Source organism: Oryctolagus cuniculus, chromosome 11 (assembly GCF_051225735.1).
Source record: "Oryctolagus cuniculus isolate XC-2025 breed Fujian yellow rabbit chromosome 11, ASM5122573v1, whole genome shotgun sequence".
In the NCBI taxonomy this organism is placed as follows: Eukaryota; Metazoa; Chordata; class Mammalia; order Lagomorpha; family Leporidae; genus Oryctolagus; species Oryctolagus cuniculus.
In genome coordinates, this window is record NC_142877.1 from 107,149,782 (window position 1) to 107,173,178 (window position 23,397).

Here is a 23,397-nt window from a genome sequence, read left to right on the forward strand (position 1 = left end):
TGACCGGGACTAGAACCTGGTGTGCCGGCGCCGCTAGCTGGAGGATTAGCCTATTGAGGCGCGGCGCCGGCCTTCTTCATGTATTTTTTAAATGTTTTTTTATTTTCATTTACTTCAAAGGCAGAGGGAGTCCTATCAATTGATCTTCTATCCACTGGTTCACTTCCCAAATTCTTGGAATATTTGGGGGTGGGCCAGGTTGAAGCCAGGAGCCCCAAACTCCATCTGGGCCTCCCATGTGGTTGGCAGGAGCCCAAACACTTGAGCTGTCAAGTGCTGTCTAACAGGAGGTACATTAGCAGGAAACTGGATCAGAAACGGTAGCAAGGACTTGAACTAGCACTTGCTGATATCCCAAGCAGTGGCTTAACCAATGTGCTACAATGCCCACCCTTCCATCTGATTCTTAACACCTAGCATATGCAAGTAAATGTTTGTTGAGTAAATGGATAGTGGTGGTAAGGCCAGAAGAATCTGACGTGACAGATTCAGCTATAAGGTGTCAGATTTTATTGAAGATGGGTTGACTGTCAGGGACCAAGCTCCAAGTTGTTCACAAAGAGATTCTAGGTAGCATATTGAAAGCAGTTCAGAGTTTTAAAAACCTGTCATCTTGAACATGTGTCTTAGGTTCATTGGGAAGAAAGTCACGTCAAGTCTAGTATGAACACCTATGGCTCATACTAGGCACTGTTTTATTTATGTCTAACAAATCTATAAGGTGATCACTTATTTAACAAGACATTTGTTAACATGTTTGCATATGACTTTTTTTTTTTTTTGATATTTATTTGTTTGAAAGGCAGAGTTACAGAGAGGCAGAGAGAGAAAGAGAGAGGTCTTCCATCCATTGGTTCATTCCCCAGATGGCCACAATGGCTGGAGCTGTGCCGATCTGAAGCCAGGAGCAAGGAGTATCTTCCAGGTCTCCCATGCAGGTGTAGGGGCCCAAGGACTTGGGCCATCTTCTACTGTTTTCCTAGGCCATAGCAGAGAACTGGATTGGAAGAGGAGCTGCTGGGACATAAACCTGACCCATATGGGATGCCAGCACTGCAGGCAGCGGCTTTACCCACTATGCCACAGTGCTGGTCCCTGCATTTGACTCTTAAAAAGATGGTCACAACTGTTCTATATGGCTAAGTGAGACATCTGATAGACTCATTTTACAAAGGAAGAGATTCAAACATTGAATAAAATCAGTGGAAACTAAGCACCAGGTTTTTTTTTTTATTTGAACCCAGTGTCCAGAGCACAGCCACTTCCCCATCAAAACAATGCCCCTGTTATTGGGGACTTCTGAGAGATTCTGTTCCCTTCGTCTTCCACCCTTGTTTCTTATTTTTGAGGCTGGGCAAGTGAGCCAGCGTTGGTTTTCTAAGTGTCATTAAGTATGTAAATTCACAGTTGAGGGTAGAGCTTTTATATACCCCAACTTGTGGGTCCAGATTACTTAGTGGGACTTGTATCTTTTACCTCACTAGTAATAATACCATCTTATTTGAATAGAGCAGTTATTCAAAGCTTCTTTGAGATACTGAACTTTTTTCTTTGTAAAATCTTTTTTAAAATTTATTTTGAAAGGCAAAGTTATAGAGAGAGAGAAAATGACAAGTCTTCCATCTGCTGGTTCACTCCCAAAGTGGCCATGATGGCCTCCTGGCTTCCAGTTGCCGCAGCTCAGGCCATTGCAGCTATTTAGGGAATGAACCAGTGGTTGCTCTCTCTCCTTCTCTTTCTGTGTAACTCTTTCAAATAAATAATAAATCTTAGAACTGTTCAATGATTTTTTAAAAAGATTTTATTTATTTGAGAGGTAGAGTTACAGACAGTGAGAGGGAGAGACAGAAAGGTCTTCCTTCCGTTGGTTCATTCCCCAAATGGCCCCAACAGCGGGAGCTGTGCTGATCTGAAGCCAGGAGCCAGGTGCTTCTTCCTGGTCTCCTATGCGGGTGCAGGGGCCCAAGGACTTGGGCCATCTTCCACTGCTTTCCCAGGCCATAGCAGAGAGCTGGATTGAAAGTGGAGCAGCTAGGACTTGAACCAGCACCCATATGGGATGCCGGCACTGCAGGTGGAGAACCTACTGTGCCACGGCACTGGCCCCAGATTTAAGAATTCACAAGTGTTAGAAATCCTGTTGAGCCGGCGCCGTGGCTCAATAGGCTAATCCTCCACCTTGCGGCGCCGGCACACCGGGTTCTAGTCCCGGTCGGGGCGCCGGATTCTGTCCCGGTTGCCCCTCTTCCAGGCCAGCTCTCTGCTATGGCCAGGGAGTGCAGTGGAGGATGGCCCAGGTGCTTGGGCCCTGCACCCCATGGGAGACCAGGAGAAGTACCTGGATCCTGGCTCCTGCCATCGGATCAGCGCGGTGCGCCGGCTGCAGCGGCGGCCATTGGAGGGTGAACCAACGGCAAAAAGGAAGACCTTTCTCTCTCTGTCTCTCTCTCTCACTGTCCACTCTGCCTGTCAAAAAAAAAAAAAAAGAAAAAAAAAAAGAAATCCTGTTGAAATGGTGAGGGGAAAACCATTAGACATGATTGTTTTCCTTGGTAGCAATGTCTAAAGGCAGATTTTAAATCTTTTGGAGGATGATCTAAGCTGCTTTAAGGTTCTTGGGAACTGCGATCATGCAAAGGAGGAATTCAACATTAGAAATCACAACTTAGGTCGCTTGCCTTGTGCTCTGTTATTCTCAGCAAGTTGTGTGGGCTGTGTGTTATCACCTGAGAAATCCCTATAAATGGTGTTAGTAATACTTGATGAGTGGGTTGGGAGGATTAATATATTTTTCCAAAGCATTTTGAAATTCTTAGATGAAAGGCTCTGTATGGAGCAAACTGGTGTCAGCCTGTTTTCCTTCCTCTGAGCCAGGAGAAAATATGCACCCTAGGGTGGGAAGGTTGGCTTTTGGAGTTCTTTTTATAAATTGCTTTCATTGAATTTAAAATGGATACCAGAAGCTCCCAAGAATACAGTTCACTGTAAAATCAGGTTTTTTTCAATTTGGGTCTTGGGTTTTTGTATTATCTTTTTGATTAATTAATTAATTAATTTGAAAGGCAGGAGTTAGAGGTCTCTCATCCTCTGGTTCTTTCCACAAATGGGCTCAATGGCTAGGGCTGGGTCAGACCAGAGCCAGGAGCCAGGAACTCCATCCTGGTCTCCCATGTTGGTGGCAGGGTCCCAAGCATTTGGGCCGCCTTCTGCTTTGCCTTTTCAGACACATTAACAGGGAGCTGCATTGGAAGTGGAACAGCTGGGACTTGAACTGGCACTCTATGGGATGCTAGTGTCACAGGCAGTGGCTTAACCCACACTGTAACACAACACTGGCCCTGCCTGAGCTGTGTTTTTTTCATACAAGATTTAAGATAGATTTAAATATTGGCTGAATGTGGGGAAAAATGACCTTTTAGTGATCCAGCATCTCAACTTTATTTTTCTCTTGTTTATTCTTTATTCCACAGGTGTGATAAAATGGTTAAGCAGTAACATTTACTTTCAGAAACTGTAGGACTTACTACTTTCCTTAATCTTTGATTTTTTTTAAAAGATTTATTTATTTGAAAGGCAAAGTGATAGAGCGCGAGAAAGAAAGATTATCTTTTGTTGATTCACTCACCAAATGGCTGTGACAATGACTGGGGCTGGTTTAGGTCAAAGCTAGGAACCGGCAACTTCATCTTGGTCTCTCCCAGATCAGTGGCAGTGACTCCACGTACTTGGGCCATCTTCTGCTGCTTTCCCAGGTGCATTAGTAGGGAGCTGGATTGGAAGTGGAGTAGCTGGGATCAAATATGGGAAGCCGCCAATTTAACCTGCTGTGGCACAATGCTAGTCCCTGTGGGTGCTAGATCAAATAACTTGTGGGTATTAGATCAGATTTTTAATCACAATAACTTATTGAGTGCATATCCAAGTGCATTAATTTTGAAAATAATTATGTTTGAAAAATAAAACCTGGGGCCAGTGCTGTGGCGCAGCAGGTTAAAGCCCTGACCTGAATCGCTGGTATCCCATATGGGTGCTGGTTCTAGTCCTGGCTGCTCCTCTTCTGGTCCAGCTCTCTACAATAGCCTGGGAGGGCAGTGGAGGATGTCCCAAGTGCTTGGGCCCCTGCAGCGGCATAGGAGACTTGGAGGAAGCTCCTGGCTCCTGGCTTCGGATTGGCACAGCTCAGGCTGTTTGGGGAGTGAGCCAGCAGAAGGAAGACCTCTCTCTCTCTGTCTCTCCCTCTCACTGTCTGTGGCTCTACCTCTCAAATAAATAAATAAGATCTTTAAAAAAAAAAAAGAGAGAGAAAGAAAGATAAAACCAAGTTCTTGTTTTTGAGAAGCAAATAGTGTAACAGGGCAGGATTTTTTATAAATATATGCACAAATAACCATAATGTATGGGATTCTTCCAAACTGCATGCTTTTCCTTGAATCCTCCTACTTAAGTAAATATTTCTGGAAAATAGTAGCATAATATTTTGGAGTAATTTATACTGAGTTTTGCATTTGCAAGGAACTTTCTGCTAGTGCCAAAGAAACATGAAGCAGTCTAGAAGAAGAGAGAGAAAGGTACTAAGAAGGGTTGGTGGCCAGCGCCGCGGCTCACTAGGCTAATCCTCCGCCTGGCCTATTGAGCCGCGGCACCGGCACACCGGGTTCTAGTCCCAGTCGGGGCGCTGGATTCTGTCCCGGTTGCCCCTCTTCCAGGCCAGCTCTCTGCTGTGGCCCAGGAGTGCAGTGGAGGATGGCCCAAGTGCTTGGGCCCTGCACCCCATGGGAGACTAGGAGAAGTACCTGGCTCCTGCCATCGGATCAGCGCGGTGCGCCGGCCGCGGCGGCCATTGGAGGGTGAACCAACAGCAAAGGAAGACCTTTCTGTCTCTCTCTCTCACTGTCCACTCTGCCTGTCAAAAAAAAAAAAAAAAAGGAAATTAAAAAAAGAAGAAGAGTTGGTTTTCTTCTTGGTGCCCTGAAACCTGTGGTTGTCGGCTATAATGTGTGTCTCCCGTGGTTTTAGTTTTGAAGAAACACTTCACACTCATGAAAAACTTTTGACTTTGGTTGTCTTTAGAAATAAACTTATTCTTCTGATTGTTACCTGTATTTGCTACTTGTGTGACTGAAACTGAGCCGGTTCTTTACCTGTTTGTGAATTTCCATTACCCACCTGTCGCTCCCCGTCTTCGTGGAGGAACGACACAGGACCCTGCGCTGTTCTTTTGTCTGCTCGGCCCTCCCCGGGTTTGCTGCTGGTTCTTCCCGGGTTGGCTACCGACCCTTCCACCTCCGTGGAAGGGCGGTTCCCCCCGCGGAAGTGGGGAAAGTGGCAGGGGGAACCGCCCTTCCACGGAGGTGGAAGGGTCGGTAGCCAACCCGGGAAGAACCAGCAGCAAACCCGGGGAGGGCCGAGCAGACAAAAGAACAGCGCAGGGTCCTGTGTCGTTCCTCCACGAAGACGGGGAGCGACATAATGGTGCCATGACTCGGATATGAAGCCTAGGCAGGGCTTAGTGTCGTTCCTCCATGAAGAGGGGGAGCGACACCCACCCATGGCTAGTGGGTGAATTTTCCAAAGCAGGTTAGTCAACCCAGTTAACAGATGTCATTCTCATGTCCTTGTAACAGATTGTACTTAAAAATCTTCAGAGCATTGCTGGTCTTTTGCTGTTCGGTCAGTGGCTTTTACATTTTGGGAAAGTTTCCAAATAAAGACTTTTGTTTATTTTTTTTGGCAGAGACCCCTCCCCACTCCATTCGTCCAGGGATCCCTTGACTTACGAGTGCACACAGCTGGCACTGACACTGCTGCCACTCCGCCCCTCCCCATCCTCAGGAGGGAGTAAGTGGGATGGGATTTGGCCTTTGAGGGCCTACAGATATAATTCACCGGGTTTATGTTTGTATGATGAGTTCTGAACAGCCACCTTGCAATGCATCTCTGGATGTGGCCTCTCTGTAAGAGGTCAGCGTTTCCTGATCTTGGCCTTCCTGACAGTTCATAGTTTATATATCTGTGTATCTATTTCTGTCCGTCTAGTGTAGCCAGATTTAGTTCTCAAAAACTAAACATCTTTTAGTGATGGAGTGAGTGCAGGTGCTCTAAGCGTTTCAAATCACAAGACCTTTAGTTCTCCCAAATTTTGTCCTAAGGTTGCCCCCAGGTGTTTGTGTACTAGGTCTTTACACACCAAAAGTGAGACTAGCCCTTGCCTGAACGGCTGTTACTTCCTGGTGGGGGGTTGAGGGGGGGCATTGTTGGCGCGCGTTCTGTGCGCGAATGCAGGGATCCGGGCTCCAGGCAGCGGGGCTGGGCGGAGGCGGAGGCGCAGAGTCCTGCATCCCGCTGGAGCTGCCTCGGGGCGGGACGGGGCGGGGCCGTCCTGGCACGGGGAGGGATGAGGCGGGGCCGCCCAGCCCTGGGGCGAGGTGGAGGCGGAGCCGGCACGGGGCGGGGCCGGCGTGGCGTGGGGCGTGGCAGGGGCGGGGCGAGCCGCCGGCGGGCAGGGGCAGCCGCTAGTGCGCATGGGCGGGTGTCGTGTGCTGCCGTAACTGACCTCAGGCGTATATACGGTGTGGGAATCGTTGAGGAGGCAGTTCGCTACGCGCTCCCGGTCGTCAACAGGCCTGACGAAGCAAGTACCCTGAAGGAAGGTGTACAGAAAGGGGAGGCGGCGATCGTGACCGTCACCGGAAGCGAGTACTTGGTGAAGCCGGTGGAGGAGGAGGAAGAACCGATGAAGGTGGAAATGGCCCTGGACTCTGATGACCTCAGCTCAGGGGAGGCCCAGCTGGACCCCATCCTCCTGGGGCTGGAGGCTGATGAGGAGAAATGCCGGAGCATCCGCAAGCAGTACCGGCAGCTGATGCGGAGCGTGCAGCACAACCGCGAGGACATCGTGAACACGGCCAGCAACTCGCTCACCGAGGCGCTGGAGGAGGCCAAGGTGCTGTTCGATGGCGTGAGCCGCACCCGGGAGGCGGCCCTCGACGCCCAGTTCCTCGTTTTGGCTTCTGACTTGGGGAAAGAGAAGGCGAAGCAGTTAAACTTTGACATGAGCTTTTTTAACCAAGCAGCGTTTTGTGACTTCCTGTTCATATTCATGGGCCTAAACTGGATGGAAGACGAGCACCACGAGCTGAGTAGCTGTGATGGGACCGCGGCTCTTCACTTCTGGGAGACGCTCCAGAAGGAAGCAGCATGCTGGATGCTGCGAGCGGAGAATTTCCGCTATATCTTTGGTTCGTTCAAGCCAGAACCTTCCGTACGAAAGCCTCGACTTGAACATCAGAAGAGAGTTCGCAGACTGAAGGGAAGCGGAGACATGCCCACAAAGTTGAGGAAGCTGGACCTCAGTAGTAATCATGAGGCTACAGAGAAAGAAGTGGAGAGAATCCTGGGGTTGCTGCAGACGTACTTTCAGAAGTACCCCGACAGTCCTGTGTCTTATTTTGAGTTTGTGATCGACCCGAACTCTTTCTCTCGCACCGTGGAGAACATATTCTATGTTTCTTTCATTGTAAGGGATGGCTTTGCAAGAATAAGCCTCGACCAGGACAGACTGCCAATATTAGAGCCAATTAGTACTAACCAAGTAGATGAGGAAAATGATCCCAGTTTTCATAGCAGGAAACAAGGAATTATCTCTCTGAGTTTACAGGACTGGAAGAATATAGTGGCAACTTTTGAAATTTCAGAGGCTATGATCACAAACTCGTACTAGAAAGATTTTTGTTGCTAGTGTAGGAACTATTTTGTGTTTCCTGAAATATCTCAAAAAATGGAGAGTGAAATCTAAACAGAAATGTATATTGTATCCCATGCAAAGTGAAAAAGTGTTTTAAGAACATCAGAAGTTTTACTGTGCACTATATTTTTCTTGATAATTTACAATGTCATGGTCTTTGGTTATTAAAAAAATTTCATTGATAACCTTTATGGGAAGTTTTTCTTTTTAATGCCCTATGTGTAAGTCTGTATTTAAAAAGTAGATTCTAAGTTTCATAAACACAAGAGTATTTTACAGTTTCCAAAAAAAAAAAAAAAGTTACGTTCTGCAACTTTATTTCCTATAAGGGGCTCCTAATGAGGTTGGGGGAAGATGGATTAAAAGTGGTCAAGTAAAACCACCTACCTATAAGGGAATGACTATACAACATTAAAACGCCTTTTTTTTTTTTTTTTTAAGACAACACTTGAGATACCATTGTGGAGGAGTCAGTTAAGATACATGAATGTCTATATTCTTAATTTCCCTTGTGATTGGACTCAGCAGAAGTAGAGTGTCTCTAGTGTAGTTGTCAAAAAACATCAACTATGAGGTGAAGGGTGAGTAGGAATTAAAAGATAGGAAGGGCAATCCAGGCAGGGGCATAAGTGAGGCCAAACTTGTGGAATTGTGAGAATTTAGGGTGCAAGAGGACATCAGGTTTTTGGGAAAATGGTTTTCTTTGAATGCTAAGCTGGCAAATTGGATGACCTCATCTATTAGTATCCTCAGAAGGGGAGAATATTTTTGTCAGGCTACTTCAACCACAGAATCTATAATGTTGCGTTGTAGGCTTTGTCTTACTGGTTAATTTCCTTCCTAGTTCCTGGATTCCCCTTGTAATTTCTGCTAGTGTGCTGTGTCCTTCAGAGTCTAGAGTTTCAGCGTGTTAGAACTGAATGTTTGTCTCAGGTCTGTTTGCACCGTTTATCCAATTCTTCATTTAGTATAAAACTATAAAGCATTTTGTTTAAAATTGTTTTAAGAATATTAATTGCAACCATATTTAGAGATGACTGCCGAATATTTGAGTCACTAAGTAAATAACCTCAGAATTTGCAGTGGGCATGCCCATAGGCTCTTAATCTTTGCTAGTTGAGGAATTTTGCCATTAAACGTAATTTGGCAAGTGAGTATGTTATCTCTGATGCTTAGTGGTACTAACAGTACTTTCATACTAAGTCTAGTGTGGTACCAATAACGGCAAGATCAGTAGGAGGGATATTATGTGGGAAGGGTTCTGCACCAATAATGCAGCAGAGGTTGTAGCAGAGAGTTTTTCATGAAACTGTCCCAGCTATTTTCTAAAGTAGTCATTCCTTCCCCTTTCTCCCCTAAAGAAGGGCTAACCCTTCTGAGTGTTTACTGTGCTTTATCTGTAAGGGAAGCATCCTTGGGTCTTACTGGCCCTTACTTCACCATCACAAGTTCTGTGCTGTTGGAGGAAGAGATACATAGTCCCACTGGGAGCAGAAAGATCCTGTTTCAGTTCCGCACTCAGCATCACATTGTTCTGTCATGATTGCCTCGTGTCTTCACTAGGAGTGTTTTACATGTAGTGATGACTTATCAGCTTCAGGAGAGAATGTAGAGGTTTTACAAAAGGTTTTTTTTTTTTTTCTTTTTTTTTTTTTTGCATTTTCCCTGAAGTTATAGCTGTACGTATAAAGTTATCCACTTGTTTTGTTTCTTTCTGTACTGGTGATTGTGACATACAGGGTGCCACATCAGTTTGAAATTGAAGCCACTGCTTGCATTAAATAAAAACTGGCCAATGGGGAGAATTACAGAGATAAAGAACCAAACAGGGGCCAGCACCATGGCTCACTTGGTTAATCCTGTGCCTGCGGCGCCGATATCCCATATGGGTGCCGGTTCTAGTCCCAGTTGCTCCTCTTCCAGTCCAGCTCTCTGCTGTGGCCCGGGAAGGCAGTGGAGGATGGCCCAAGTGTTTGGGCCTCTGCACTCGCATGGGAGACCCAAAGAAAGCACCTGGCTCTTGGCTTTGGATTGGCGTAGCTCCGGCAGTAGCGGCCATTTGGGGGGCAAACCAATGGAAGGAAGACCTTTCTCTCTGTCTCTCTCACTGTCTAACTCTATCTGTCAAAAAAAAAAAAAAAAAAGAACCAAATAGAAGTCATCTGGTTTTCCACTAGTAGAGAGTATCTTAAATTTTTCAGATTTGATAAATAAACTCAACTTCAGGAGAATAAAATAGGCTGCTTAGAAAAATTACAACTTTATTGATCAAATGAACCTGTTTATAGGACCTGGACCTGTTTATAGGACCTGGGATCAGATTTTGACTGGTTATGCATCATGGGTAAATTATGTAATCTGTAAACTCAAAGTTTTGACCTGCTAAATGGGAATAGTACCTATTTCTTAATAAGGATCAAATTAGAAAATATAAGTGACAAGTACTTTGGAGTATGAATTGCTAGGTATGCTGTAGTGGAAGAAGCAAAAATATTTGTAACTGTACAGATTTAGGTTTCATTTTCTGTTGATAGGCAAGTTTCTTAATCTCTAAGGGACCCTCTCTAGGAAATGGGAATGATACCTGCTTAGAAGACTTTATTGTGAGGACTAGTTGGGATATGATGTATATGAAAAAATCCACAGTGTCTTTCTCATTGTAGACCCTCCTGTTAGTGTCCCATTGTCTAGATGAGGGTCAGCAAATTCCGTGATGTCACCTCCTTCCATGGTGACCTTTTTAATGATTCACTCACTCTTGTGAGTCTAAGCAAGAGTTTCTCACTTTTGAGATCCTTGCCTTTGTTCTGGGGGATCCATTACCAAGTGATTGAGTTTGAGGCATGGCTAATTTTCCCAGCAGCTGGTAAAGCACTATTTGGGCCCTGGGAAAAAAGTGGTGGACGGAAAACTGCCCATCTCATGGAATTTATATGGTAGGGGATGTATTTGTTTCTTGTGAATGACTGCTGTAACAAATCACCAAACATTTGAGTGGCTTTAAACAACACTCATTTTATAGCCCTGGAGGTTGGGTGTCCAACTAAAACTGGTTTCATTGGCTAAAACTAAAGTATGGGCAGGTCTGGTTTATCCTGGACTGTCCTCAAAGCTGGCAGTGCGGCCTCCTGCCCCTGTCATTTCTCTCATTCTAATTCAGTCCCCACCGTCTTCTTCTAAGGGCCTTTAGAATTACGTTGGGCCTATTGGGCTAATCTTGGAAATTCCCCCTGTCTTCAGAACCTCACTTGAATCTCCAAAACCCCATTTACTGGGACCTTTCTTCACAAGGGCTGGCAGTTCAGACTTTCATGTTGGAGGATGACCATGGTTCAGCCTGTCACAGAGGAGGAGACGAACAGTGTTCCTATTGGTGATGGTTGTTCCAAAGGAAGACTGCTTGGATAGTGGTTGAGGTGCTGCTCAGAAAGGATGGTAAGGGAAGGCCTCTGAAAGGAGGACTTGGAAACTCTGTCATAATTGTAGCATAATACTTGATACAGAATAAATGTTAAATATTATCTAGGCACTGAACAGTTAGGTGCATACTAGCAAAAGATACAGATAAATGGTCATGGATAATCCACTTCCCTTATTCTAAGAGAAGCCTAGTATTAAAAGCATCTCTACTTCCCTGAGTGGAAGATGATTCTTTTTAAATATTAATTTACTTGAAAGGCAGAGCAAGGTAGAGAAAGGGAGAAGAGGGCTTCCATTTGCTAGTTCATTCCCCAAATGATAACAGCCTTGTCTGGGCCAGAGAGGACCCAGGAGCCAGGAATTTAATTCTGGTCTCCAACATGGGTAACAGGAGTCCAGTTTTCTCTTGGAAACTTGGGGCTGTCTTTCTCTGCTTTCCCAAGTGCATTAGCAGGAAGCTGGATCAGAAGCAGAACAGCTAGGACTTGAACCTGTACTCCATCCACTCCAATATGGGATGCTGGTATCAACCACTGTACCACTGTGCCATAATGCCAACCCCATACCTTGTGCTCTTCAAAGTGTTTTCTGTGTGTTTAATGGGTAAGAAAACTGAAGCACAGTTAAGTATACCCAATCTTGATATATAGTACAGTTGGAGCTGGTATCATTCTAAAAGTGGTGTTTTTTTTTTTTTTTTCAATAAAGATTACTTATTTATTGAAAGGCACAGTTACAGAGAGGCAGAGAGAGAGAATTGATCTTCCATCCCTTGGTTCACTACCCAAATGGCTACAACATCCAGGGCTGGGCCAGGCCAAAGTCAGGAGCCAGGAGTTTCTTCCAGGTCTACCATATGGGTGCAGGGGCCCAAGTACTTGGGCCATCCTCTGCTGCTATCCCAAGTGTATTAGCAGGGACCTGGATTGGAGGTGGAGCAGCTGAGACTTGAACCAGTACCCATATGGGATCCTGGTACTGCAGGTGGCAGCTTTACCCTCTGTGCTGCAGCACCAGCCCCTAATGCATGGTTGGCACTGAAGATGCAGATATGAAAGATAAGATGTCCTTGTAGAGTTGATGGTGGCGGTGGGATCTCAGAGGAGCAACACCCAATTCAGGCTGTCAAGTAAAGACTTCCAGTTAGGTTTTGGAGTGGAGAAAAGAAGAAATCCTGGGTCTGTGGGGAACGGTCTGTGCTCAGTGCCTTAACAACGTGTGTTGGAGTGGCAAGAAAGAAAAGGAGAATATTTGAGAATCTTAAGGAGACTTGGTGCATGGAAGGGACCTTGTGTTGGTAAAAGAACCTCCCTGGTCCCCAGGAGAATGCTTTAGCAGACGATGTATCAGGGTACACTGAATAGAAGTAATAGAACGTTGGGCTAATCTGTGTACCAGGTCAGGACTGATAGAAGGAGGACATTCCGGTGGGACGTGGTGCTGCAGGACACCTGTAGGACATACTGCAAAGCCTCTCGACTTAGTCCCAGGCAGAAGGGGAGAATTAATGATTTACAGAGACTGCTTCCTTCCAGCCATGTGCTAATGCGCATCACTTCCCCAGCAATGTGGTGTGGTCCAGGGGCATGTTATCCTCATTTCACATGGAGTGAGAACCATGGAGGCTCCTAAGGATAAGATACTAAGCAAGCCTCACCTCAGAAGTGGCGGAGCACGCATGTTAATCCGGTTTCACACTGGAGCCATGTAGAAAGGGAAGAAAAACCAGTATACATCAGTGGCAAAGGATAGGAATTGTGCTTGTGGGGGAAATCAGGGTTGCTTATCCTAGTTTTAAAGAAATGTGCAACAGTGAAATTGCTTTTGATGTTGTGTCCTTTTCTGGGGAGTCTGGAGCAGTGTTTATTTCTAGGAATGGGGTAGAAGAAGCATTGCTGTGAGAGGCAGGTGGGAGAAAGGGAAGACGGTGCAGGGTGTCAGCCTGACCTGTCAGCAAGATGAGCACCTTCAGGTGGGAGGGGGAGGGGGGCGGCGGCATCAACACTCAGCCTAGAGTGATGGGTCTCAGAGTGCAGTCTGCGGGGCCCAAGTTCCTTTTCGGGGGACTGGGAGGTTAAAATTATTTTATAATACTGAGATGTTTTTTGCCCTTTCTGTTTTAATTTTCTGCAAGATTACTATGAAGCTTACTAAAAGCCTGTGTCCCAGGCCATATTGGAATAGACAGAAGCAGCAGCAGATAATGAGCTGTCTTTTGTTAAGCCAGACATTAAAGAGAATTCCAAAGATACAGAACAGTGGTTCTCTTGTCACTGACTAAAGCAGTTTCTCTAAAAATATTTGTTAAGAAGTAATGGGTATATTATTTTTTTTAAAAAATATTTATTTGAAAGAGTTACAGAGAGAGGAGGAGGAAACAGATTTTCCGTCCATTGGTTCCTGTTCCAGATGGCTGTGTTTTAAAATTTAATACTTTAATTGTTTTTAATATGTATTTGTTTTAAATTGTGTTTTTTAAAAAGATTTATTAATTTAATTGAAAGAGCTACAGAGAGGCAGAGGCAGAGTGAAAGAGAGAGGTCTTCCATTTGCTGATTTACTCCCTAAATGGCTGCAATGGCTGGACCTAGGCCACCAATCCGAAGCCAGGAGCCAGGAGCTTCCTCCAGGTCTTCCATGTGTGTGCCAGGGTCCAAGGACTTGGGCCATCTTCTGCTTTCCCAGGCCATAGCAGAGAGCTGGACTTGAACTAGTGCCCATATGGGATTCCAGCACTGTAGGCGGTGGCTTTAGCCTCCAGGCCACAGTGCTGGCCCCTTAATTTGTATTTATTTATTTGAGAGAGAGAGGGTGGGAGGGAGGGAGGGAGGAAGCAAGCAATTCCATCTGCAGGCCCACTCCCCAAATACTTCCAATAGCTTGGTGGGGAAGCTGGAAGCAGGGAGTGTGATCCAGGTCTCCTGTATGGGAGGAAGGAACCCAATTACTTGAACCATCACTGCTGCTTCCCAGGGTCTACATTAGCAGATAATGAGCCCACGCATTCCTATGGGGATACAGGTATCTTGGCTGGTGCCCCAATTGCTAGACCAAATGCCTCTCCCTGTGTTCATTTCAAATGTGGTAAATATGAATTGCTAAAAACCCATATTAACAAAAATTCTTTCGAGGCTCAGATAATTTAAGGTTGTTAACAGGATCCTGAGACTGCCAACAGGTGTGAGAGCTTCCGGCATCAACCCCCACAGCTAGCCGCCCTTAAACTGAACACTTGCAGTTGGAGGAGGGTGGGAGCACGTTTTCCTCTGGTCTCCGCCCTGTGTCTGCTCCCTTCTTATGCTCTCTGGGAGCTGTCTTCTACCACCTGTTCTACTTGTATTTCAGGTGGGATGCCCTTCATCTGGAGCTGAATGACAGCAGTTTTTCAATTTTAAGTTCAGTTAAAACTCAGCCATATATTTAGTTCTAGGGTCATCCAAATACTTGCACTTGCCTCTAACCAATTCTTCCTTACAGAGTTAAATATGTTCAGGGCTTTCTTTGTAAACATCTGTATGCTGTTGCCAAACTGGAACCCAAGAAACCAGGTCACATCCAGAATTTCAGTAAAGAGCAGATTGTGAACGTTGGTAGGGACAGTATTTGTGTTTACAGCGTTTCATCTTTTTATTTGTTCTGCTAGGAGTGTTGGGAGGCTGGGGGCCCTAAGAAAAGGCAGTCTTCCTTAGATAGCCAGTGATTGTGTTCTGGCCCCATCTGTGCTGAGTATGTGCAGGGAAAATGAAGCTGAGTATAGAAATGCTGTGTGTGGCTCTTCCAGAAGAACATCTAGCTGCATTCATGTATTACCCTTTCTTGTCTTTCTCTTCTTGCTTTAAGATTTATTTTATTTTATTAAAAGGCAGAGTTACAGAGAGAGAGAGAGAGGGAGAGACGCTTGCTCCCCAAATGGCTGCAACAGCTGGGGCTGGACCAGCCCAAAGCCAGGAGCTTCGGTCAGGTCTCCCATGTGGGTGCAGGGACCAAGCGCTTGGGCCATCTTCTGGTGCTTTCCCCAGGCACATTTAGCAGGGAGCTGGATCAGAAGTGGAGCAACCCAACTGGTGCCCACATGGGATGCCAGCGCTGCAGGCAGCAGCTTAACCCACCATGCCACAGCACTGGCCCCAGGTATTAGCACTTCTAACCCAGCCAGTCATGCTGTTGAAGAGCTGGGTCAGGGTGACACTGGTTCTCCGCAGCTTCGGCTGGTCCTTTGGTCTGAATGGCTGTTATCACCCAATTGTTTCTCCCCCACAGTGCCTGGTACTGAACGAGGAAGCTCTGCTGTAATGCCAGTCTGCAAACACTGGCTCTGTTTACCATCCACTCACCTTAGACCTTTTGTGCAGACTGTCAGGGTGGCGCAGTTTTGTCCCCACTGCCGCTGGTTTCGTCCCCACTGCCGCTGGTTTCCAGGTGTTAGCCCTTCAGTCCCTGAGCCACCACGTGCGTCCACCATGCTGCCAAGGGGCAGCCACAGCGCTGTGCCGCCGCCTCCACAGCCCTCCACTGCACCCCCTCCCGAAACATCCCAAGCACCCTGTTCATCTGCTGACCCCAGCCTCTGCCCTTCAGCCCCTACGTGTGATTGTAGGCAGGAGGAAAATGTGCGACCTGGGCTGGTAAGTTTGAGGGCCTTTTTGGTTATTAAGATTAAGACTTGATTTGAAAAAAAAAATTATTGTTCTTACTAATTTTTCAGTCATTATCCCATGTTAGCATAGAATTTTATTTTATTTATTTTTAAATGTTTTAGAAGATTTATTTTATTTCTTTGAAAGAGTTACAGAGAGAGGTAGAGACAGAGAAAGAGGTCTTCCATCCGCTGATTCACTCCCCAAATGGCCTCAGCTGTTGGGACTTGGCCAGGATGGAGTCAGGAGCCAAGAGCTTTCTCTGGGTCTCCTGTGTGAGTGCAGAAGCCCAAGGACTTGGGCCATCTTCTGCTTTTCCAGGTACATTAACAGGGAATTGGATCGGAAGTGGAGCAGCTGGGACTTGAACAGGTGGCTATATGGAATGCTGGCACTGCAGGCTTTAATCCACTGTGCCACAGCTCAGGCCACCAGAATTTTATTTTAATGTAGTGTTTAAATATGTCACCAAAACGGTCTTCCAAATTCATATGAAATATAACTAATGTGTCCAACTAGTGAAAAGGATTTTTTTTTTAACTTATTCTGAAAGAGAGAGAGAGAGAGACAGACAGACAGACAGAGACAAACAGATCTTCATCTGCTGATTCATTCCCCAAATGGCCACAATGGCCAGTGCTGGGCCAGACTGAAGCCAGGAGTTTCATCTGGGTCTGCTGTATGGGTGAAAAGGGCCCAAGCACCTGAGCCATCTTAAACTGCTTTTTCCAGGACATTAGCAGGGAGCTGGATCAGAAAGGAGCAGCCAGAACACAAAGCAGCACTCAATGAATGCCGGTGTCACAGGCTGTGGCTTTATCTGCTATGTCACAGCACTGGCCCCTGCTGTAGGTGTTTAACTATACTTGTATTTACCAGGCTGCCATCTTACTCTGAGACTTTAGCCCGTTAATTCTACTTTGACTAAAAAGTGAAGATGATTGCCAGACTGTATTGACAGTTCCACTAAAGCATGTGGTACATACAAGCTAAAACTGGTTTTAAACCTTGTTGAAAAATTCTGGGGAGAAATAGCTGATCACACTTACCGTAGGCAGAGGTTGATTTTGTCGGGCCGTTGGGACCTTACTGCTGTAGAAGTCGCGTCTGAATGCTTCAGAGAGGTGACCGCTGACGCGCAGAGGCACAGGGACGCAGTCCTCAGGGCTCTTGACTTAAAGCAGATTCTGCTCACCACTCAAAGGAGGGCTGGGTATTCCCACGTCTGTGCTGTAAGGTACATCACACGTTTTTCTGTCTAAAATTTGTTTTGCTTTTCTTTAAAAGATTTTCTTAGCTTTCGGAACATTGCTGCTTTTTAAGTTAACTTATTTCCTCTTCGATTGTTTTCCTTCAGGCTTACCAGGAAGGCACACTTCAAAAGCTCCTGAAGATGAATGGTTCTGAGGACCTTCCCCCGTCCTATGACTATGACCTCATCATCATTGGCGGCGGCTCCGGAGGACTGGCAGCTGCCAAGGCAAGGCTCCTGGTGCTGTGTGTTCTCTGCACTCGGTGTCCAGGGCAGAGTTGGTCTCTGCAGTCTCTGTGGAATTTATTCTATTCACTCTTGTGGCATTTTGCATATTAACTTCAGTATTTACTTTATACATAATTTTTCTAAGTTGAATATATTTGCTCTTTATGAAAAAGGGCCTGGTATTTGGGGATGCATTTTCACTCATTTTAAGTTTAATTGATTCTTCATAGATACTAAGAATACTGTGTGGAAGTGGTTTGAAATTAAATGTTTCTTTCTGTACATATTATTATTTGGTTTCTCACCTTCATGATTCCCTGTTTATAGCCTGTTTGTGAAAGAAGGAGGACAGTTGTATTTCTTAAAGTCATTTATTAGAAATGATCTTCCTTCTGAGATTAACCACTAGCCCTGTGGCTTACAGCTAACTGGGAAGAGGGTGTGTGAATAAAGGTTAGCAGGAAGGCTCCTGGCCTGAGTGGAGATGTATTATATGAGGAGTCCTTAGGCCCATCCTTCCCCCACAGGTTTTTTTTTTTTTTTTTTTTTTTTTTTTTTTTTTTTTTTTGACAGACAGAGTGGACAGTGAGAGAGAAAGGTCCTTTTCCGTTGGTTCACCCCCTAATGGCCGCTGCAGCAGGCGTACTGCAGCCAGCGCACCACGCTGATCCAAAGCCAGGAGCCAGGTGCTTCTCCTGGTCTCCCACGGGGTGCAGGGCCCAAGCACTTGGGCCATCCTCCACTGCACTCCCGGGCCACAGCAGAGAGCTGGACTGGAAGAAGAGAAACCGGGACAGAATCTGGCGCCCCGACTAGGACTAGAACCCAGGGCGCCAGCGCCACAAGGCGGAGGATTAGCCTATTGAGCTGCAGCGCTGGCCCCCACAGGTTCTTTTAAAGGTTGAAGAAAGGGACCAGCGCTCTGATATAACAGGTAAAGCTGCCACCTGTAACACCGGTATCCCATTATTGGCACCAGTTCAAGTCCTGGCTGCTCCACTTCCTATCCAGCTCCCTGCTAATGCATCTGAGAAAGCAGTGGAGGGTGGCCCAAATTCTTGGGCCCCTGCACCCACATGGGAGACCTAGAAGAAGCTTCTGGCTTGTGGCTTCGACCTGGTCTAACCCCGGCCATTACAGCCATTTGAGGAGTGACCAGTGTATGGAAGATGAAGATCTCTGTCTTTCTATCTGTTTCTCTCTCTCCCTCTCTCCTCACCCTCCTCTCCCTCCCTCCTTCCTCCTCCTCTCTCTAACTCTGCCTTTAAAATAAATAAAAATAAATCTTTTAAAAAGGTAGATTCAAATGAAGGAGGACAATGTCTAGCATGAAATAATGCTTTGCCAAAAGTGATTCAGGAGTCACTGTTGATGTCTGTCAACACTGCTGACGGACACATAGATGCATTCCTTTCAGATAACCTTTGAAGGTCTAGTTGCTGGAACACATGGCTGGCTGACTGAGAAAGATGAAAAGTACTCTGCAGATGAACTTGAGACTGTTCTCTTCACTTCCCTGAAATAGATTTGGAAACTAGGTTTGTCATCAACCTCTTCATGGGCTTCTCACATGAAAATTTTAGGAAATCTGACAATTTCAGTAGAAAATGTCTCCAGTATTCTTCAAGACTTGGAAATTTAGAACATACTTGATAAAACTAACAACACCTAGCGGCGCCGGCACACCGGGTTCTAGTCCCGGTCGGGGTGCTGGATTCTGTCCTGGTTGCCCCTCTTCCAGGCCAGCTCTCTGCTGTGGCCAGGGAGTGCAGTGGAGGATGGCCCAAGTGCTTGGGCCCTGCACCCCATGGGAGACCAGGATAAGCACCTGGTTCCTGCCATTGGATCAGCGCGGTGCGCCGGCCGCAGCGCGCCGGCCACAGCGCCATTGGAGAGTGAACCAACGGCAAAGGAAGGCCTTTCTGTCTCTCTCTCTCTCACTGTCCACTCTGCCTGTAAAAAACAAACAAACAAAAAAAACACTAACAAGCTAATGTTTTAAAAAGTATTCTAATACACAAGTTGAGTCAAAGACTGTAGACTATCAGTAAGCCTGATTTACCAGCTACTTAACCAGTTACTGGGAAATGGCCTTATTTTTTGTCAGATTATTGCTTAATTTGTTATTGTGTAAGTGCCATTAAAGAAGATTGTAAGTTTTCCAGCTGGTTCTTTTTTTTTAATTTATTTATTTATTTAAAAGAGTTACAGAGGCAGAGAGAGAGGGAGGGAGGGAGGTCTTCTGCCTGCTTGTTCACTCCTCAGATGGCTATAACAGCTGGAACTGGACCAATCTGAAGCCAAGAGCCAGGAGCTTCTTCTGGGTCTCCCACATGGATGCAGGGGCCTGAGCACTTGGACTGTCTTCCACTGCTTTCCCAGGCCGTATCAAGAGAGCTGGATCGGAAGTGGAGCAGCTGGGACTCAAACGGGTGCCCATGTGGTATGCCAGCACTGCAGGTGGCGGCTTTACCTGCTACGCCACAGTGCTGGCCCCTCCAGCTGGTTCTAACAATTTTACAACAATAATCTGCATAATCTTCAACTATTTTAATGTTTTTCTTTTTTTAAAGATATATTTATTTATTTGAAAGTGAGAGTTACTGAGGTGGAGGAGCATGGGAGAGAGCAATCTTCCATCTGCTGGTTGACTTGCCATATGACTGCAGCAGCCAGGGCTGGACCAGGCCAAAACCAGGAGTCTCCCACATGGGTGTCAGTGGCCCATGGTTCTCCCACATGGGTGTCAGTGGCCCAAACACTTGGATCGTCTGCAGCTGCTTTTCCCCGGTCATTAGTAAGAAGCTGGATTAGAAGTAGAGCGGCCAGGATATGAACCAGTGCCCATATGGGATTCCAGTGCAGCAGGCTTTACCCTCTGTGCCACAATGCCAACCTGATTTGAATATTTCTTTATTTTTATCTTGGAGTTGAATTAATCATCATGACGTGAAATTCTCATGTATTAATAGCTGTTTATTCTTTAGGCATTTATAGCTTCATAGAGACCAGATTTTAACAGTTCATTTCCAGTTTGTCATGCGATACTTTTCAACTGATTTTAACAATTTTATTTTCTAGGAGGCAGCCAAATATGGGAAGAAAGTGATGGTTCTGGATTTTGTCACCCCAACTCCTCTTGGAACTAGATGGGGTAAGCTTTTAAAAATATTTTAGACTTGGTTTTTATAGGAGTAAGTCTTTCCTTGGTACTGATCAAATGGCTCCTAAATCTCACTTTAAAAATTAAAAAGCAAACCAAAAATAATAAACCTTTTTCACTTGAGCTAAGCTAGAATGGACTCAAGTTAAATGCTGAAAACTCAGTTTTTTTGACACAAAGTCAGGGTAGTAAAAACCTTGTCTGCATGCTGCGATTTGAAGGTAAATGTTTTAGTAACCTAGTATTCTTCGGGACTTGCATAACTGAAAATGCCAACTTCTCATCTGTGGGTTTCTGTTTTCACTCCACCTCCCACATTCCACAAGAACTGGGATCTGTGGCACCTTAATGGATAGCATTGCTGCTTCTGAGTCTTGATGAATTATATGTTCCTTATTTTATTTACTGCACATTTACTGAACACTTACAAACTGGGACCATGAGGATAGGCAGTGAATTTGGTACGTGAGGAGCTGCCACCCTCATGGAGCTTATATTCTAGTGGGGAGACAGAAGATAAGTGTGCTGAGAACACTGTGGGATAGGGAGGAGCTGGGTAGAGGTGAGCATTCCACTTTGAGAAGATTATCCAGAAAGACTTCCGAAGAGCTGACATGCATTTATCTAATTTTAAAGATTTATTTACTGAGTTGAAAATCAGAGAGAGATCTTCCATCCACTGGCTTACTCCCCAGATGGCCACAACAGCTGGGGCTGAGCCAGGCGAAAGCCATGAGGAAGGAGGTTCCCTTGTGGGTGGCAGGGGCCAAGCACTTGGTCCATCTTCTGCTGCCTTTCCCAGACCATTAGCAGGGAGCTGTGTCAAAAGTGAAGCAGCTGGAACTCGAACCAGTGCCCATATGGGATGCTGGCACCACAGGTGGCTGCTTTACCTGCTACGCCACAGTGCTGACCCCAGAACTAGCATTTAAATGAAGCCATGACAGTGGTAATGAGAACAGCCAACTATGCTAAAAGCTGAGGTAGAACCTCCCAGGCAATTTTCCTCTCTTTCCCAGAGAATAGCACATGTAAAGGCCCTGGGGTAGGTAAGAGTCTCTTGTGGTGTGGCACAGGTCACAGAGGTTGGAGGTAGTAGTATAAGCAATGGGAGGAAGGCAGGTGTCAGACTGTACAGGATCTTGTAGGCCAAGGTGAAGAATTTGTACTGAAAACAGTAGTGTGGGAAGCCTTTGAGGAATGGAAGTCAAGGGAGTAATGTGACATGTAAGTTTTATGAAGATACTTGACTGTTTGCATGTGAAGGAGGCAAGAATCAGGAGGTCCAGATAGATCTCCGTTTCCAGTTTATTAATGAATACTAAGTTCAGCTCTGTGTCAGGCACAGTTCTTGGTGCTCAGTGTATCTTCCGCCCTGTGGTGCCTGCACTCCAGTGTGACACTCAGAGGGCTGACTGAGAGCTCAAGACCACAGGCACCTTGCGCTCTAACTCGTGTCATTTGGCTTCCCCCTCACCTGCCTCTGTTTGGTTCTAAGTCAGAAGCTGTTGCCATGTTCTTTAAGCAGAGGACTATTGCAGCTTTGTAGAATCAAGTGAAAACTTTAGGCCACATCCTTCAAAAAGGCACATACGTGGTTTCAAATCCACTGCAGTCTAAATATACCCAGCATAGCAGCACCCCCACCCCTGACAGTTAGTTCTGTGCCTAGGTTCAGTGGCAAGTTTATGGTTGTCGTGTTTATCAGCAGTCAGGTCACTTTGGATCTTTGAAATATATAGAAATTGCAGAAATATGCTTGTGTTTGTTTTGTTTTAGGATGATGTGTTTGGAATGCTGTGTTTGGTATGTAGTGCTTTCTGAAATCCCATAAGAGTTAGAAATAAATTTACATAAATGATATTGACTACATCAAGCGAGTAAAATACCGTGTTTGACAGAATTTTAATCATCACTGACCTTTTCCTTTTGAAGGCTTGTAAAGCAGGCTCTAAACTGGTTTCTCAATGTCGTTGCAGGTCTCGGAGGAACGTGCGTGAACGTGGGTTGCATACCTAAAAAACTGATGCACCAGGCGGCTTTGTTGGGACAGGCGCTGCAAGACTCTCGCAATTACGGGTGGAAATTCGAGGACACTGGTATGGAGGGAAGAGCTGAGCTTTGATTGGTGCTTTGCAGTTTTGAGCTGCGGCCTTGAAGTGCCCTGTCCTTTTCACAAGGCTGGCAAATACTCTGGGAGTTGTTTCTGTTGTTTACATTATTTATGGATGAAATCACTGCACTTTTCCTTAACTACATAGTTATTATGGTAAGAACAGACACTACATTTGGAGTATGGTATTTCTATAATAGAAAACCAGAATTCTTTGAAATAATTTCTCATGTATTTGTAAGAAACCCATACAGTGTTAGTAATTTGTAAGGAATTACAAATTACGTTGGCTTCCTGTTGAGGCTATTGCATTTTTCCCTCTACAAATAAATCTGTTTCCTGAGCTGATATATTGAGAGGTTAGACTTTGTTGGATTAAAAATATTTTAAGAGTGCTCTAGAAACCTTAGACAGGCTTGTACTCTGCCAGGAGGGTCGGGGGAGGCCTGGCACAGCTTTGTGACTAATTCGTGACCTACATCATTCTGTCCTTAAACATTGAAGCTCCAGTTTTGAGATTCATGATGTATGCGGTGTTTGAGGGAAAGTCTTCCACTCAATAGCTAGGATTAACTATTTTGTGGCTTTTTTTGAGTTGCAATGAATAATCTACTGAAGGCAGAAAACCCAGTGCATAGTTTAGTCATACATGCTTTGAAAAATGTTGCTCCCATTCATACTAGTCATGCCTCCTCAGTTTATGCTTTTACTTCTTGTTTAAAATCAATAGTATTGTTTTTATGACTGAGGTCTTACAAAATCAGTTACTTTTAAAGTTTCCTCGTGTTGAGGGTCACATCTGTTTCTTCAGACCCAATACCAGGCTGCCTTCTGCCTGTG

General features: G+C 45.5%; 2 protein-coding genes and 1 long non-coding RNA gene across 4 annotated transcripts in view; 2 read left to right on the forward strand and 1 right to left on the reverse strand.

Annotated features, from left to right (window-relative positions):
* The window catches only part of TXNRD1 (thioredoxin reductase 1), a 130,238-nt gene that overhangs the window by 72,351 nt on the left and 34,490 nt on the right, over positions 1 to 23,397 (forward strand). Inside the window, 3 exon segments of the mRNA NM_001256962.3 lie at positions 17,159 to 17,281; positions 20,363 to 20,435; positions 22,424 to 22,543. Of these exon segments, the coding sequence (NP_001243891.1) occupies positions 17,195 to 17,281; positions 20,363 to 20,435; positions 22,424 to 22,543 (280 nt within the window). The 5' untranslated portion in view covers positions 17,159 to 17,194.
* LOC127491070 (uncharacterized) lies at positions 745 to 17,167 on the reverse strand. Of its 2 annotated transcripts, XR_007919577.3 has the most exons (3): positions 16,851 to 17,164; positions 3,626 to 3,768; positions 745 to 979 (listed from the first exon to the last, which is right to left on the reverse strand). It is a non-coding gene; the product is annotated as an uncharacterized LOC127491070 (long non-coding RNA). The 2 variants fall into 2 exon arrangements; XR_016216994.1 differs by lacking the exons at positions 745 to 979; positions 3,626 to 3,768 and adding an exon at positions 13,519 to 14,085 and having other exon boundaries at positions 16,851 to 17,167.
* Positions 6,215 to 7,929, forward strand: EID3 (EP300 interacting inhibitor of differentiation 3). The gene has a single exon (XM_051845856.3). It carries the CDS (start codon positions 6,395 to 6,397, stop codon positions 7,718 to 7,720), a length of 1,326 nt encoding a protein of 441 aa, XP_051701816.2. The 5' UTR covers positions 6,215 to 6,394; the 3' UTR covers positions 7,721 to 7,929.

Excerpts from the sequence above, each read along its gene's own strand:
- EID3 (XM_051845856.3), top strand. The coding sequence starts at position 6,395 with ATGAGGCGGGGCCGCCCAGCCCTGGGGCGAGGTGGAGGCGGAGCCGGC.